Below are 17,115 nucleotides of genomic sequence, written 5' to 3'. Positions count from 1 at the left end.
TATTTATGATTTCCTTTCTTTTACTAAAGTTGGACTTTGTTCTTCTTTTTCTAGTTCCTTGGAATATAAATTTGTTACTGGTTTGAGATTTTTCTTATTTGTAAAGTAGGCATTTATTACTGTGAACTTTCCTTGTAAAATAGCTTTCACTGCATCCCATAAATTTCAGTATGTGATATATCCATTTTCTTTTGTCTCAGGGTACTATTTTAATTTTGGTTTTGATTTCTTTCTTGATCCATTGGTTGTTCAGTAGCATGTTATATAATCTTCACATATTTGTAAATTTTCCAGTTTTCTTCTTGTAATTGATTTCTACTTTCATAATATTGTGGTTGGAAAAAATAGTTAATATGATTTTAATCTAATCCTAAATTTGTTAAAACTTGTTTTGTGGCCTAACATACAATCTGTTCTGGAGAATGTTCTATGTCTGCTTGAAAAGAATCTGTATCCTGTTTATTTTGGATGGAATGTTCTATCTATTTATATATATTTTTCAAGTTAATATGATCAAATATACCATTTATATATGATACTTTCTTATGTTTTTTGTTTGATTATGTTATTGTTTTTGACCACACCACATGGCTAGTGGGATCTTAGTTCCCTAGCCAAGGATTGAACCTACACTCTCGGCAGTGAAAGCATGGAGTCCTAACCACTGGACCACAAGGAAATTCCTGACAATGCTTTCTTATTGATTTTCAGTTTGAATGCTCTATTTGTTAATGTAAGTGGGGTTATTAAAGCCCCCTTATTAAAGCCCCCCTTTATTGCTGTATATTTCTTCCTTAGATCAGTTAACAGTTGCTTTGTATATTTATTGCTCCTATATTGAGTGCATAATATTACATCCTCTGGTTGAATTGACCCTTTTATCTTTATGTAATACCATTCTTTGACAATTATTATAGTTATATTTCAAATTTTATTTGTCTGATAGAAGTAGAGCCACTCCGTTTCTTTTGGTTTCCACTTGCATGGAGTATCTTTTTGGATCCCTTCACCTTCAGTCTGTGTCTTTGGATTTGAAATGGGTCTCTTATAGGCAGCATCTAGGGGTGTGCATGCGCATGCATGTGTGTGTGTGTGTTTGTTGTAATATATTCATATGTTTTTTGATTTGAGAATTTAATTTATTTACTTTAAAGTGATAGGTATATTCTTGTTGTTCAGTCACTCAGTCATGTCTGACTCTTGCAACCCCATGGACTGCAGCATACCAGGCTTCCCTGTCCTTCACCATCTCCCAGAGTTTGCTCAAACTCATGTCCATTGAGTTGGTAATGCCATCCAATCATCTCATCCTCTGTCATTCCCTTCACCTCCTGCCTTCAATCTTTTCCAGCATCAGGGTCTTTTCTAACAAGTAGGCTTTTCATATCAGGTGGCCAAAGTAATGGAGCTTCAGCTTCAGTATTAGTCCTTCCAATGAATATTCAGGGTTGATTTCCTTTCAGATTGACTGGTTTGATCTTTTTGCTGTCCAAGGGACTCTTAACAGTCTTCTCCAGTACCACAAAGCATCAATTCCTCAGTGTTCAGCCTTCTTTATGGTCCAGCTCTCACATCTGTACATGCTGCTGCTGCTAAGTCGCTTCAGTCATGTCCGACTCTGTGCGACCTCATAGACGGCAGCCCACCAGGCTCCCCCGTCCCTGGGATTGTCCAGGCAAGAACGCTGGAGTGGGTTGCCATTTCCTTCTCCAGTGCATGAAAGTGAAAAGTGAAAGTGAAGTTGCTCAGTCGTGTCCGACTCAGCGACCCCATGGACTGCAGCCTACCAGGCTTCTCTGTCCATAGGATTTTCCAGGCAAGTGTACTGGAGTGGCTTGCCATTGCCTTCTCCGCATCTGTATATGACTTCTAGGAAAACATTAGCTTTGCCTTGTTGGCAAACTGATGTCTCAGCTTTTGAATACACTGTCTAGGTTTGTCATAGCTTTTCTTCCAAGAAGCAACCGTCTTTTAATTTCATGACTGCAGCCACCATCTACAGTGATTTTGGAATCCAAAAAAATAGTCTGTCACTGGTACCATTTTGCCCCCATCTATTTGCCATGAAGTGTTGGGACCAGATGTCATGATCTTGGTTTTTTGAATGTTGAGTTTTAAGCCAGCTGTTTCACTCTCCGCTTTCACTTTCATCAAGAGGCTCTTTAGTTCCTCTTGCTTTCTGCCATAAAGGTGGTGTCATCTGCATATTTGAGGTTATGGATGTTTCTCCCTGAAATCTTGATTCCAGCTTGAGGTTCAGTAGCCTGGCATTTCTCATGATGTACTCTGCATATAAGTTAAATAAGCAGGGTGACAATATACAACTTTGACATACTCCTTTCCCAATCTGGAACTAGTCCATTGTTCCATGTCCGGTTCTAACTGTTGCTTCTTGACCTGCATACAGATTTCTTAGGAGGCAGGTCAGGTGGTCTAGTATTCCCATCTCTTTAAGAATTTTCCACAGTTTGTTGTGATCCGCACAGTCAAAGGCCTTATTTAGCAGTCAGTGAAGCAGAAGTAGATGTTTTTCTGGAATTATCTTGCTTTTTTCTATGATCTAACGGATGTGGGCAATTTGGTTTGGTTTCTCTGCCTTTTGTAAATCCAGCTTGTACATCTGGTAGTTCTTGGTTCGCATACTATTGAAGCCTTGTTTGAAGGAGTTTGAACGTTACTTTACTAGCATGTGAAATGAGTGCAATTGTGCGGTAGTTTGGACATTCTTTGGGTTCTTTGGGATTGGAATGAAAACTGACCTTTTCCAGTCCTGTGGCCACTGCTGAGTTTTCCAACTTTGCTGCCATATTGAGTGCAACACTTTAACAGTATCATCTTTTAGGATTTAAAATAACTCAACTGGAAATTTCATCACCTTCCCTAGCTTTGTTCATAGTAATGATTCCTAAGGCCCACTTCATGTCACTCTCCAGGATGTCTGGCTCTAAGTGAGCAACCACACCACTGTGGTTATCCAGGTCATTAGTAGCTATTAATCCACTAATCTTATATTGCCCCTCCACCTTTCCCTCTCCCTGCTGGTAACTAGTAGTTTGTTCCCTGTATGTGTGAGTCTGCTGCTTTTCTGTTATATTTACTAGTTTGCAGTACCTATTTATTTAAGCATTTTTCTGTTTCCATTGGTACTTTTTAAAAAATAAGAAACTTTTAATGCAATGTTAAAGGTTATACTCCATTTACAGTTATTACAAAATATTGGATGCATTGTACAAGTTGAGAAATAGAGCCAACATATAGTGTATAATAGTATACATCAATTTTAAATAGTATACCAGTTTAAAAATTGGTGTATAATAGCATACATCAATAGTAGAAAACTATATACTTCAATTTAAATATTGAATAAAACAATACACACATACATATATATCTATAAAATTGTAAATCAACTATACCTAGGAGTGGAATTATTGGATCATATGGAAGTTCTCTTTTTACGTTTTAGGAACTTTCCATACTGTTTTCCACAGTGGCTGCCGTGCCGTTTTGATAGGGATTCCATGGAATCTGTAGATTGTCCTGTATTGTATGTTCATTTTAACAATATTAATTCTTCCAGTCCAAGAACATGGTATGTCTTTCCATCTGTTTGAGTTTTCTTTATTTCATTAGTGTCTTACAGTTTTCCTAGTGAAGTTCTTTTGCCTCCTTATGTAGGTTTATTTCTAGGTATTTTATTCCTTTTGAAGTGATGGTAAATTAGATTATTTCCTTAGTTTCTCTTGCAGATGGTTCATTGTAAGCATGTAGAAATGAAACAGATTTCTCTATATTAGTTTTGTATCCTCCAACTTTACCAGATTCAAAATGAGCTTGAGTAGTTTTCTGGTGGCATGGTTAGGATTTTCTGTGTATGTCACCATGTCACCATGTCATCTGCAAAGAATCACAGTTTTACTTCCTTTCCAATTTGGATTTTTTAAATTTATTTCTTATTGAAGGATAATTGATTTACAGAATTTTGTTGTTTTATGTCAAACCTCAACATGAATCAACCACAGGTATACATATATCCCCTGCTTTTTGAACCTCATTCCCATCTCCCACCTCATCTCACCCCTCTAGATTGATATAGAGCCCCTGTTTGAGTTTCCTGAGCCTTACAGTAAATTCCTGTTGGCTATCAATTTTACATGTGGTAATTAAGTTTCTATGTTACTGTTTCCATACGTCTCACCCTCTCCTCCCCTCTCCCCATGTCTATTAGTTTATTCTCTATGTCTGTTTGTCCCTTCAGTTCAGTTCAGTTCAGTTCAGTCGCTCAGTCATGTCCGACTCTTTGCGACCCCATGAACTGCAGCGCACCAGGCCTCCCTGTCCATCACCAACTCCTGAGTTTATCCAAACTCATGTCCATTGAGTCAGTGATGCCATCCAACCATCTCATCTTCTGTCTTCCCCTTCTCCTCCTGCCTTCAATCCTTCCCAACATCAAGGTCTTTTCAAATGAGTCAGCTCTTTGCATCAGGTGGCCAAAATATTGGAGTTTCAGCTTCAACATTAGTCCTTCCAATGAACACCCAGGACTGATCTCCTTTAGAATGGACTGCTTGGATCTCCTTGCAATCCAAGGGACTCTCAAGAGTCTTCTCCAAGACCACAGTTCAAAAGCATCAATTTTTTGGTGCTCAGCTTTCCTTATAGTCCAACTCTCACATCCATACATGACTACTGGAAAAACCATAGCCTTGACTAGACTGACCTTTGTTGACAAAGTAATATCTCTGCTTTTTAATATGCTGTCTAGGTTGGTCATAACTTTCCTTCCAAGGAGTAAGCACCTTTTAATTTCATGGCTGCAATCACCTTCTTCAGTGATTTTGGAGCCCAGAAAAATAAAGTCTGACGCTGTTTCCCCGTCTATTTCCCATGAAGTGATGGAACCAGATGCCATGATGTTAGTTTTCTGAATGTTGAGCCTTAAGCCAACTTTTTCACTCTCCTCTTTCACTTTCATCAAGAAGCTCTTTAGTTCTTCTTCACTTTCTGCCATAAGGGTGGTGTCATCTGCATATCTGAGGTTATTGATATTCCTCCTGGCAATCTTGATTCCAGCTTGTGCTTCTTCCAGCCCAGCATTTCTCATGATGTACTCTGCATATAAGTTAATAAGCAGGGTGACAATATACAGCCTTGATGTACTCCTTTTCCTATTTGAAACCAGTCTGTTGTTCCATGTCCAGTTTTAACTGTTGCTTCCTGACCTGCATATAGGTTTCTCAAGAGGCAGGTCAGGTGGTCTGGTATTCCCATCTCTTGAAGAATTTTCCACAGTTTATTGTCAAAGGCTTTGGCATAGTCAATAAAGCAGAAATAGATGTTTTTTCTGAAACTCTCTTGGTTTTTCGATGATCCAGTGAATGTTGGCAATTTGATCTCTGGTTCCTCTGCCTTTTCTAAAACCAGCTTCAACATCTGGAAGTTCATGGTTCACGTACTGCTGAATCCTGGCTTGGAGAATTTTGAGCATTACTTTACCAGCGTGTGAGATGAGTGCAATTGTGTGGTAGTTTGAGCATTCTTAGGGATTGCCTTTCTTTGGGACTGGAATGAAAGCTGACCTTTTCCAGTGCTGTGGCCACTGTTGAGTTTTCCAAATTTGCTGGCATATTGAGTGCAGCACTTTCACAGCATCATCTTTTAGGATTTGAAATAGCTCAACTGGAATTCCATCACCTCCACTAGCTTTGTTCATAGTGATGCTTTTTAAGACCCACTTGACTTCACATTCCAGGATGTCTGGCTCTAGGTGAGTGATCACACATCATGACTATATGGGTTGTTTCTCCATTGCTGCCTTATAAATAAATTCTTCAGTACCGTTTTCTAGATTTCATATATATGCGTTAGAATACAATATTCATCTTTCTTTTTCTGACTCATTTCACTTTGTATAATATGTTGTAGGTTCATCCACCTCATCAGAACTGATTCAATTGTGTTCCTTTTTATGGCTGAGTAATATTTCATTGTGTGTATGTACCACAACTTCTTTATCCATTCATCCGTGAATGGACATCTAGGTTGCTTCTATGTTCTAGCTATAGTAAAAGGTGCCACAGTGAACAGTGGGATACATGTGTCTTTTTCAACCCTGGTTTCCTCAGGATATATACCTAGGAGTGGGATTGCTGGGTCACATGGTGGTTTTATTCCTAGGTTTTTAAGGAATCTCCATACCGTCTTCCATAGTGGCTGTATCAGTTTACATTCCCACCAACAGTGCAAAAGCGTTCCCTTTTCTCCATACCCTCTCCAGCATTTATTGTTTGTAGACTTTTTGATGATGGCCATTCTGAACGGTGTGAGGTGATAGCTCATTGTAATTGTGATTGCATTTCTCTAATAACTAGTGATGTTGAGCATCTTTTCATTTGTTTGTTAGCCATCTGTAATGTCTTCTTTGGAAAAATGTTTGTTTTTTATTGGGTTGTTTGTTTTTCTGGCATTGAGTTCTATGAGCTGCTTGTATATTTTGGAAATTAATCCTTTATCAATTGTTTCATTTGCTATTATTTTGTCCCATTCTGAGGGTTGTCTTTTCACCTTGCTTATAGTTTCCTTTGCTGTGCAAAATCTTCTAAGTTTAATCAGGTCCCACTTGTTTACTTCTGTTTTTATTTCCATTACTCTTAAGAGGTGAGTCATACAGGATCTTGCTTTTTTATCGAACACTTGTCATCAAGTGTTATGCCTCTGTTTTCTTCTATGAGTTTTCTAGTTCTAGTCTTACATGTAGGTCTTTAATCCATTTTGGGTTTATCTTTGTGTATGGTGTTAGGAAGTGTTTTAATTTCATTCTTTTTCATGTAGCTGTCCAGTTTTCCCCAGCACCATTTTTTGAAGAGGCTGTCTTTGCTCCATTCCTGCCTCTTTTGTCAAAAATAAGGTACCCATGGATGCATGGATTTATTTCTGGGCTTTCTGTCTTGTTCCATTGGTCTGTATTTCTTTCTTTTTTTGTGTGTGCCAGTATCATACTGTCTAGATGACTGTAGCTTTGTAGTATAATCTGAAGTCAGGCAGGTTGATTGCTCCAGGTCCATTCTTCTTTCTCAAGACTGCTTTGGCTATTCAGGGGTCTTTTGTGTTTCCATATGAATTGTGAAATTTTTTGTTCTAGTTCTGTGAAAATTGCCACTGCTAATTTGATAGAGATCACATTGAATCTGTAGATTGCATTTGGTAGTATAGTCATTTTCACAGTACTGATTCTTCCAACCCAGGACCATGGAATATCTCTCCATTGGTTTATGCCATCTTTGATTTCTTTCATTAGTGTCTTATAATTTTCTGTGTACAGTTATTTTGTCTCCTTAGGTAAGTTTATTCCTAGATATTTAATTCTTTTTGTTACAATGGTAAATGGGATTTATTCCTTAATTTCTCTTTCTGATTTTTCATTGTTAGTATATAGAAATGCAAGTGATTTCTGTGTATTGATTTTGTATCCTGCAACTTTTCTAAATTCACTGATTAGTTATAGTAATTTTCTGATAATATCTTTAGGGCTTTTTATGTACAGTATCATGTCATTTGCAGTGAGAGCTTTACTTCTTCTTTTCCAATCTGGATTCCTTTTTTTTCTTCTCTGATTGCTGTAGCTAGGACTTCCAGAACTATGTTGAATAAAAGTGATAAAAGTGGACATCCTTGTCTTGTTCGTGATGTTAGGGGGAATGCTTTCAGTTTTTCACTACAGAGAATAATGTTTGCTGTAGGCTTATCATCTATGGCCTTTGCTATGTTGAGGCAAGTTCCTCTATGCCCATTTTTTGAAGAGTTTTAATCATAAATCGGTGCTGAATTTTGTCCAAGCCTTTTTCTACATCTATTGAGATTATCATATGGTTTTTATCTTTCAGTTTGTTAACATGGTGTATCACATTGATTGATTTGCATATATTGAACAATCCTTGCATTTCTGGAATAAACCCAACTTGATCATGGTGTATGAGCTTTTTGATGTGTTGCTGAACTCTGTTTGCTAAAATTTTGTTAAGGATTTTTGAATCTATGTTCATCAAAGATATTGGCCTGTAGTTTTGTGTGTGTGTGTGTGTTTGTCTGGATTTGATATCAGGGGGATGGTGGCCTCCTAGAATGAGTTTTGAAAGTGTTCCTTACTCTGCAATTTTTTGAAAGAGTTTTAGAAGAAAAGGCATTAGCTCATCTCTAATTGTTTGATAGAATTCTCCTATGAAACCATCTGTTCCTGGGCTTTTGTTTTTTGGGAGATATTTGATCACAGCTTCAATTTCAGTGCTTGTAACTGGGTTGTTCATAATTTCTATTTCTTCCTGGTTCAGTCTTGGAAGATTGAACTTTTCTAAGAACCTGTCCGTTTCTTCCAGGTTTTCTATTTTATTGCCGTATAGTTGTTTATAATAGTCTCTTATAATCCTTTGTATTTCTGCATTGTCTGTTGTAACCTCTCCTTTTTCATTTCTAATTTTGCTTATTTGATTCTTCTCTTGTTTTTCTTGATGAGTCTGGTTAAAGGCTTGTCAATTTTGTTTATCTTCTCAAAGAACCAGCTTTTATTTTTATTTTTATTTTACAATACTGTATTGGTTTTGCCATACATCAACATGAATCCACCATGGGTGTACACATGTTCCCAATCCTGAACTCCTCTCCCACCTCCCACCCCATACCATCTCTCTGGGTCATCCCAGTGCTCCAGCCCCAAGCATCCTGTATCCTGCATCGAACCTAGACTGGAAATTTGTTTCTTATATGATATTACACATGTTTCAATGCCATTCTCCCAAATCATTAATCTTTACTATTGTTTCTTTCATTTCTTTTTCATTTATTTCTGCTCAAATCTTTACGACATTTCTTTCTACTAATTTTGGGGGTTTTTGTTCTTCTTTTTCCAATTGTTTTAGGTGTAAAGTTAGATTGTCAATTTGATGTTTTTCTTGTTTCTTGAGGTAAGATTGTATTGCTATAAACTTCCCTCTTAGAACTGCTTTTGCTCCATCCCATAAGTTTTGTGTTGTTGTGTTTTCATTGTCATTTGTTTCTAGAAATTTTTTGATTTCTTCAGTAACCTGTTGGTTATTTAGAAATGTGTTGTTTAATCTCCATGTGTTTGTGTTTCTTACAGTTTTTTTTCTTGTAATTGATATCTAGTCTCATAGCATTGTGGTCAGAGAAGATGCTTGATATGATTTCAGTTTTCTCAAATTTACTGAGGTTTGATTTATGACCCAAGATGTGGTCTATCCTGGAGAATGTTCCATGTGCACTTGAGAAGAACATGTGTTCTTCTGAATTTGAATGGAAGGTCCTGAAGATATCAGTGAGATCCAGCTCATCTAATGTATCATTTAAGACTTGTGTTTCCTTATTGTGTTTAGATGATCTGTCCGTCAGTGTGATTGGGGTGTTAAAGTCTCCTACTATTATTGTGTTACTGTCAATTTCTCCTTTTATTGTCTGTTAGTGTTTGTCTTATGTATTGAGGTGCTCCTATGTTGGATGCATAGATATTTACAAATGTTATGTCTTCCGTTTGGATTGATCCCTTGATCATTATGTAGTGTCCTTCCTTATTGCTTGTAATCTTCTTTATTTTAATGTCTACTTTGTCTGATACGAGGATTGCTACTCCAGCTTTCTTTTGCTTCCCATTTGCATGGAATATATTTTTCCATCCTCTCACTTTCAGTCTATATGTGTCTTGAGGTCTGAAGTGGGTTTCTTGTAGACAGCATATATATGGGTCTTGTTTTTGTATACATTCAGCCAGTCTGTGTCTTTTGGTTGGAGCATTTAATCCATGTACATTTAAAGTAATTATTGATATATATGTTCCTATTGCCATTTTCTAATTGTTTGGGGTTCATTTTGTAGATCTTTTTTTTTTTTTTCTGTATTTCTTGACTATATAAGTCCCTGTAACATTTGTTGTACAGCTGGTTTGGTGGTACTGAATTCTCTTAACTTGCTTGTCTGAAAAAGCTTTTTGTTTCTCCATCAATTTTGAATGAGATCCTTGCCAGTACAGTAATCTTGGTTGTAGATTTTTCCCTTTCAGTACTTTAAATATATCCTACCATTCCCTTCTGGCCTGCAGAGTTTCTGCTGAAAGATCAGCTGTTAAGCATATGGGGTTTCCCTTGTATGTTATTTGTTGCTTCTCCCTTGCTGCTTTTAATATTCTTTCTTTGTGTTTAGTCTTTTTTAGTTTCAGTAGTATGTATCTTAGTGTGTTTCTCCTTGGGTTTATCCTGAATAGGACTCTTTGTGCCTCTTGGACTTGATTGACTATTTCCTTTTCCATGTTGGGGGAAATTTTCAATTATAATCTCTTCAAAAATTTTCTTATACCCTTTCTTTTTCTCTTCTTCTCCAGGGACCCCTATAATTTGAATGTTGGCGCATTTGATATTTTCCCAGATGTCTCTGAGACTGTCCTCAGTTCTTTTCATTTTTTTTACTTTATTCTGCTCTTCAGAAGTTATTTCCACATTTTATATTCCAGCTCACTGATTCATTCTTCTCCTTCAGATATTCTGCTATTGATTCCATTTAGAGTGTTTTTAATTTCAGTAATTGTGTTGTATGTCTCTGTATGTTTATTCTTTAGTTATTCTAGGTCTTTGTTAATTGATTTTTGCATTTTCTCCATTTTGTTTTCAAGGTTTTTGATCATCTTCACTATAATTATTCTAAATTCTTTTTCAGGTGTTTTGCCTATTTCTGCTTCATTTATTTGGACTTCTACATTTCTAGTTTGTTCTTTCATTTGTGTAGTATTTCTCTGCCTTTTCATTTTTTTAAAACTTACTGTGTTTAAGGTCTCCTTTTCCCAGGCTTCAAGGTTAAGTTCTTTCTTCCTTTTGATTTCTGCCCTCCTAAGTTTGGTCCAGTGGTTTGCAAGCTTTGTATAGGGTGAGATCTGTGATGAGTTTTTGTTTGTTTTTCCCCTGATGGGCAAGGCTGAGTGAGGTGGTATTCCTGTCTTCTAATAATTGGGTTTATATTTTTGTTTTGTTTGTTGTTTAGATGAAGCGTCCTGCAAAGAGTGTTACTCATGGTTAGGTGTTGCCGGGTCTTGTTTTCAGGTGATTTCCTTTGAGTTCTCACTATCTGATGCTCCCTAGGGTTAGTTCTCTGGTAGTATAAGGTCTTGGAGTCAGTGCTCCCACTCCAAAGTCTCCGGCTTGATCTCTGGTCAGGAATGAAGATTCCACAAGTGGTTTGTTATGGCATTAAGTGAGATTAAAACAAATATCCAAAAATGAGAAGCCAAAGATGAACCCCAGATACATGGCAGTTACAAAATCAGGCAAATAATAATTAAAATAATGGAATATATACATATATACACCCATGAGCAAAGTCAAAACAGTCCAACAAAAATAACATACAGTAGATTGACCCAGTGAACAAAGGAAATAAAAAATTGTATTTACCAGTTAAGAACAAAACTAACTAAAGCACAAACTGGAAAACAAAGTTACAGCAAGGTGCCAAGTGGGGAATAAAGCAGTGAAAACACAACTAAGAAATATGTTGTGAGGAAAGGAAAGAAAGAATAGATATGCACAGTTAAATAGAGGTAGATGAAGAAGATTTATATACATTCAAGATAAGTGCAAGGGGAAGAAATGGTAGGAAAAGCAAACAAAGGAATAAATGTAGAAAAATAATAGGTTTAAAAATTTAAAAAAGAGAGAAAGAAGGAAACTCCACAGAACTGCACAAGCCCAATGTAGAGGCAGAGGTTTATAACAACAATAAAAAATGTGACTGAGAAAAAAAAATGCTCAAAAGCTTAATTGGATTTCATAGTGCCAATAAAATCGACAACGACAGCAGAGGGGTACAAAAAAGGAAAAATGAAAAAAATCCAAAAGAATCTACAGAACAAGTCAAAACAATAATAAATGTTTTTCTTGAGTCATATTGCTGTCAGAGTCCTTTCCCTTGCTGGGAGTCACGTCCACCTCACTACCCTAGGAGGCCCTCCAACACTGTGCTTATCTCTGGACCTGCTGTGGGGGCAGCTCAGATTCTAATCTGGTCCAACTTGTGTGTTCTTGCCTCCAGTGTCTACAGCTATCAGAACTAGTGCATTGTCTTTTGTGGGAGCTCTCAATGACCTTTTATATATTCCATAGACACAGAGTCTTCCTAGTTGATTGTGTGGACTTAATCTTCATTTTGTACAGCTGGTGGGAAGGTTTTGGGTCTTCTTCCTTAGCCACACTGCCCCTGGGTTTAAACTGTGGTTTTATTTCCACTTCTGCATGTGGGTTGTCCACTGGAGTTTGCTCCTGATGCTGCCTTGGAGGACTTGGGTTTGCCCATATGAGGCCCAGGTGTGGAGGTGGTGTAGCTGCTTAGGTCGCAGGGGTTCTTCCAGCACCAGGTACTCAGGGGAGTTGGTGGCTAGGGCAGCAGGAAATATAGTGCTCTAGAAGGATATGGCAACCAGTATTGGCCAATACACTCCAGTATTCTTGCCTGGAGAAACCCCTCCCTGACAGAAAAGCCTGGCAGGCCACAGTCTACAGGGTCGCAAGGAGTCTGACACTGTGCGCATAGATGAAAGACCTTTTTTTGCCTGTGGCAGCTATGCCTCAATCAGAATTTAGCATGAAGGTGGCACAGCTGCTTGGCTTGTGGGGGCCCTGGTGGCACCAAGTATTCAGGGACACGGACTGCCTCCACTGCAGGAGTTACGGCCCTATGAGAGTCTTTTTTCTAGCATCTTGTAGCTGGCCATCAGAAGGCCTTTTTGGCCAGTCTTTCTCCATAGCTCTGCCTGTTCAGGCACTTAGAGGGGGCCCCCCTGGCTGGGGTCCTACTCTGTAGATCAGTGCGTCAGGCACTTAAAGGGGCACCCTAGGTGAAGTCCTACTCTGTAGTTCGGTGCACCAGACACTTAAAGGAGCAGTCTGGGTGGGGCCCTACTTTGTAGTTCAGTGCCTTAGGTGTTTGATGGGCCATCCTCTCTATTATTCAGCTGCCAGTGCTGGCATGTGGGGAGAGAGGCTATGGTGATGAATCCACTCCCTACATGTGACTCAGGAGTATCTCCTTGCCTCCATGGCTGCCCGGCTTTCCTCCACAGGCATTTCCCACCACAGTCTCCTTCCTCACATCCTCTCAATCATCTCTCTGCAGTCAACAGCAGCCCTTGCTCTGGGATTGCTCCACAATCCCCAAACTCCAGCTTCCAGCTGCTGCGCCTTCCAGAGGACCTGTGTTCTTGTCTGAGATATGTATGGCTGCAGCAAAAACTGTCTGATTCTCATTCCATTTAGGCTGCCACAGATGAGCTGTTTCACTCTCAGGCTTAAATGTTTCTCCTCTGACTCGAACAGTTGCTCCGATGTGGGGATTGGACCCCTGCTTCAGTTCCCTCACCTGCTGAGTTCAGGTCCAGTCCTACTAACACTCCTGTTTTTCCGCCTAGTTCTTTCTTCCTACCAAGTTTTGCATGGTTCTATATCTTCTTTTCCTCTGGTTAGGTACTCCTGTCTGCTCTCAGCTGGTTTTCTGCATGCACTTCTGTGTCTGAAGGTGTATTCCTGATATATCTGTGGAGAGAGATGTACTCCACATCCACCTACTCCTCCGCCATCTTGTTCTCTCCAATTTGGATTTTTTTAAATTTCTTTTTCTTTTCTGATTGCTGTGTTCATGAGTTCCCAGACTGTTGAATAAAAATGGCAAGAGTGGGCATCCTTGTTCTTTGCCTGATACTAGAGAAAATGCTTTCATCTCTGTTGAATATGTGTTAGCTAAGGTTGTCATATATAGCCTTTATCATGTTGAAATATGTTCCCCCTAAGCCCACTTTCTGGAGAGTTTCTTAATCATAAATGGATGTTGAATTTCATCAAAGGCATCTATTGAGATAATCATATGGTTTTTACTCTTAAATTTTTTAATGTGTTACATATCACATTGATTTGCAGATAATGAAAAATCATTGCATTTGTGTGATCAGTATCAGTTCAGTCGCTCAGTTGTATCAGACTCTTTGAGATCCCATGGACTGCAGCACACCAGGCTTCCCTGTCCATCACCAACTACCGGAGTTTACCCAAACTCATGTCCGAGTCGGTGATGACATCCAACCATCTCGTCCTCTGTCATCCCCTTCTCCTCCCACCTTCAATCATTCCCAGCATCAGGGTCTTTTCAAATGAGTCAGTTGTTTGCATCAGGTGGCCAGAGTACTGGAGTTTCAGCTTCAGCATCAGTCCTTCCAATGAATATTCAGGACTGACTTCCTTTCGGATGGACTGGTTAGATCCCAAATCCCCTTTCAGTCCAAGGGACTCAAGAGTCTTCTCCAACACCACAGTTGAAAAGTATCAATTCTTCTGCACTCAGTTTTCTTTATAGTCCAACTCTCATATCCATACATGACTATTGGAAAAACCATCTCTTTGACTAGATCTTTGTTTGCAAAGTACTGTCTCTGCTTTTTAATATGCTGTCTAGGTTGGTCATAGCTTTATTTCCAAGAAGCAAGTGTCTTTTAATTTCTGCAGTCACCATCTGCAGTGATTTTGGAGCCCCCCAATTTTTTGAAGCCCCACAAAATAAAGTCTGTCACTGTTTCCATTGTTTCTCCATCTATCTGCCATGAAGTGATGGGACCAGATGACATGATCTTAGTGTTTTGAATATTGAGTTTTAAGCCAAATTCTCTGATAAATCCCACTTAATCATGTATTAAAGTACTGTTGAATATAATTCACTAGTATTGAGGATTTTTCCATCTATATTTGTTAGTGATTTTGGCCTGTAATTTTCTTTTTTTGTGGTATCTTTGTCTTATTTTGGTGTCAGATTGATGCTGCCTCATACCGTGAATTTGGAAGTGTTCCTTCCTCTGCAATTTTTTGGAATAGTTTTAGTAGCATAGGGTTAAGTTTTTAAGTGTTTGGTAGAATTTACCTGTGAAGCCTCTGAAGCTAGATTTTTGTTTCTTGTGAATTTTAAAATTATTGATTCAGTTTCAGTACTGGTAGTTGGTCTGTTCATATTTCTGTTTCTTCCTGGTTTAAGTTTAGGTGATTGTACCTTTCTAAGAATTTGTCCTAAAAAGCTAGGTTGTCTGTTCCCGAAGTAGTAAAGAATCCACCTGCCAATGCAGGAGCTGCAGTTGAGGCAGATTCGATCCCTGGGTTGGGAAGATTCCCTGCAGTAGGAAATGGCAACCCACTCCAGGATTCTTGCCTGGAGAATCCCATGGAAAGTGGAGCCTGGCAGGCTACAGTCCATGGGATCGCAAAAGAGTTTGACACAACTGAATGCTAAAAAACAGCAGCAAGTAGTCTCTTATGATTCTTTTTATTTTTGTGATGTTGGTTGTAACTTCTTTTTCATTTGGGATTTTATTGATTTGGACACTTCCTTTTTTTCTTGGTGAGTCTGGCTAAAGGTTTATTCATTTTGCTTATCTTTTCAAATAACCAGCCTTTAGCTTCATTGTTTTTTTTTTTTTAGTTTCTATTTTATTTACTTCTACTCTAATCTTTATGATTTCTTTCCTCTGACTGACTATAGGTTTTGTTTGTTTTTTTCTGTAGCTCATTTAGGTGTAAGATTAGGTTGTTTATTTGATGTTTTTCTTATTTCCTGAGGTAAGCTTGTATTGCTGTTAACTTCCTACTTAGAGCTGCTTTTGCTACATCCCATAGGTTTTAGATTGTCATGTTGTTATCTTTTGTCTCTAGGTATTTATTTCCTCTTTGATTTCTTCAGTGATTCATTGGTTGTTCAGTAGCATATTGTTTAACTTCCACATGTTTGTGGGTTTTTTTGCAGTTTTTTTTCTTGTAGTTGATCTAGTTTCATAGTGTTGCAATTAGAAAAGATGGTTGATATAATTTCAGCTTTCTTGAATTTGCTGAGACTTCTTTTGTGGCCTCACATGGGATCTTTCCTACAGAATATTCCATGTGCAGTTGAAAAAATATGTATTCTGCTGATTTTGTATGGACCGTTCCATGTATATACATAATCCATGTGGTTTAATATGTGATTTAAGTTAGTGTTTCTTTATTGATTTTCTGTCTGGATCATCTATCTTTTTGATGTGAGTGGGGTGTTAAAGTCCCTTACAATTTTTGTGTTACTGCCAGTTTCTCTTTATGTATTATTAATATTTGTTTTATGCATTTAGGTGTTCCTACAATGGGTGCATGTATATTTACAGTTTTATGTTCTTGAATTGATCCCTTTCTCATTGTTTAATTCCTTTCTTTGTTTCTTATAATAGTCTTTGTTTTAAATCTATATACTTTTTTCTAGGTATTGCTATGCCAGGTTTCTTTTGATTTTAATTTGCATGAGACATCTTTCTATACCACCTCACTTTTAGACGGTTGGATGTCTTAGGTCTGAAGTGAGTTTCTTGTAGGCTGTGTGTGTGTGTGTGTGTGTGTGTGTGTATCTTGTTTTGTATCCATTCAGTCACTTTGTGTCTTGATTGGGACATTTATTCTGTTTACATTCAATGTGATTTTGATTGGTATGTTCTAATTGACATTTTGTTAATTGTTTTAGAATTGGTTTCCTAGACCTTTTTTCCCCTTCCTTTCATTCTCTTGTGTTTTGACGACTGCCTTTAGTGTCATGATTGGATTCTTTTGTTTGTGTGTCTAGAGTAGATTTTTGATTTGTGGTTACCAGCAGTTTTATATTTAGGAATCTCTCAGTATACATGTGATTATTTTCAGTTGCTGATTTCTGCATTTCAAACATTTTAACAACCCTTTGTTTTCACTTCTCTCCACCCCCCACCCCATGATTACTGTTTTTGACATCATCTTTTACATCTTTTTGTATCTCTTAACTGCTTATTGTGAATATAGAGAATTTTACTACTTTAGTCTTTTAATCTTCTACTAACTTTGTATGTGGTTGATTTACTACCTTTACTGTATATTTGCTTTTAACAATGAGCTTTTCACTTTTGTGCTTTTTATGTTTCTAGTTTTTGCCTTTTCTTTTCACTTGGGAAGTTCCCTTAAGATTTCTTGTAATGCTGGCTTGGTAATGCTGAACTCTTTGCCTTTGCTCGGTTGTACAACTTTTGATCTCGCCATCAAA

General features: G+C 37.8%; 1 protein-coding gene across 1 annotated transcript in view; it reads left to right on the top strand.

Annotated features, from left to right (window-relative positions):
- The window catches only part of CCDC7 (coiled-coil domain containing 7), a 101,379-nt gene that overhangs the window by 47,416 nt on the left and 36,848 nt on the right, over nucleotides 1-17,115 (top strand). The window contains exon 16 of the mRNA XM_068987553.1: nucleotides 17,000-17,058. Within this exon, the coding sequence (XP_068843654.1) occupies nucleotides 17,000-17,058 (59 nt within the window). The remainder of the gene's footprint in view (nucleotides 1-16,999; nucleotides 17,059-17,115) is intronic.

This window comes from Capricornis sumatraensis, chromosome 15, assembly GCF_032405125.1.
Source record: "Capricornis sumatraensis isolate serow.1 chromosome 15, serow.2, whole genome shotgun sequence".
NCBI classification, from domain to species: domain Eukaryota; kingdom Metazoa; phylum Chordata; class Mammalia; order Artiodactyla; family Bovidae; genus Capricornis; species Capricornis sumatraensis.
Note: the sequence above shows the minus strand (reverse complement) of the source record. Positions and strands in the feature narration are given on the sequence as shown.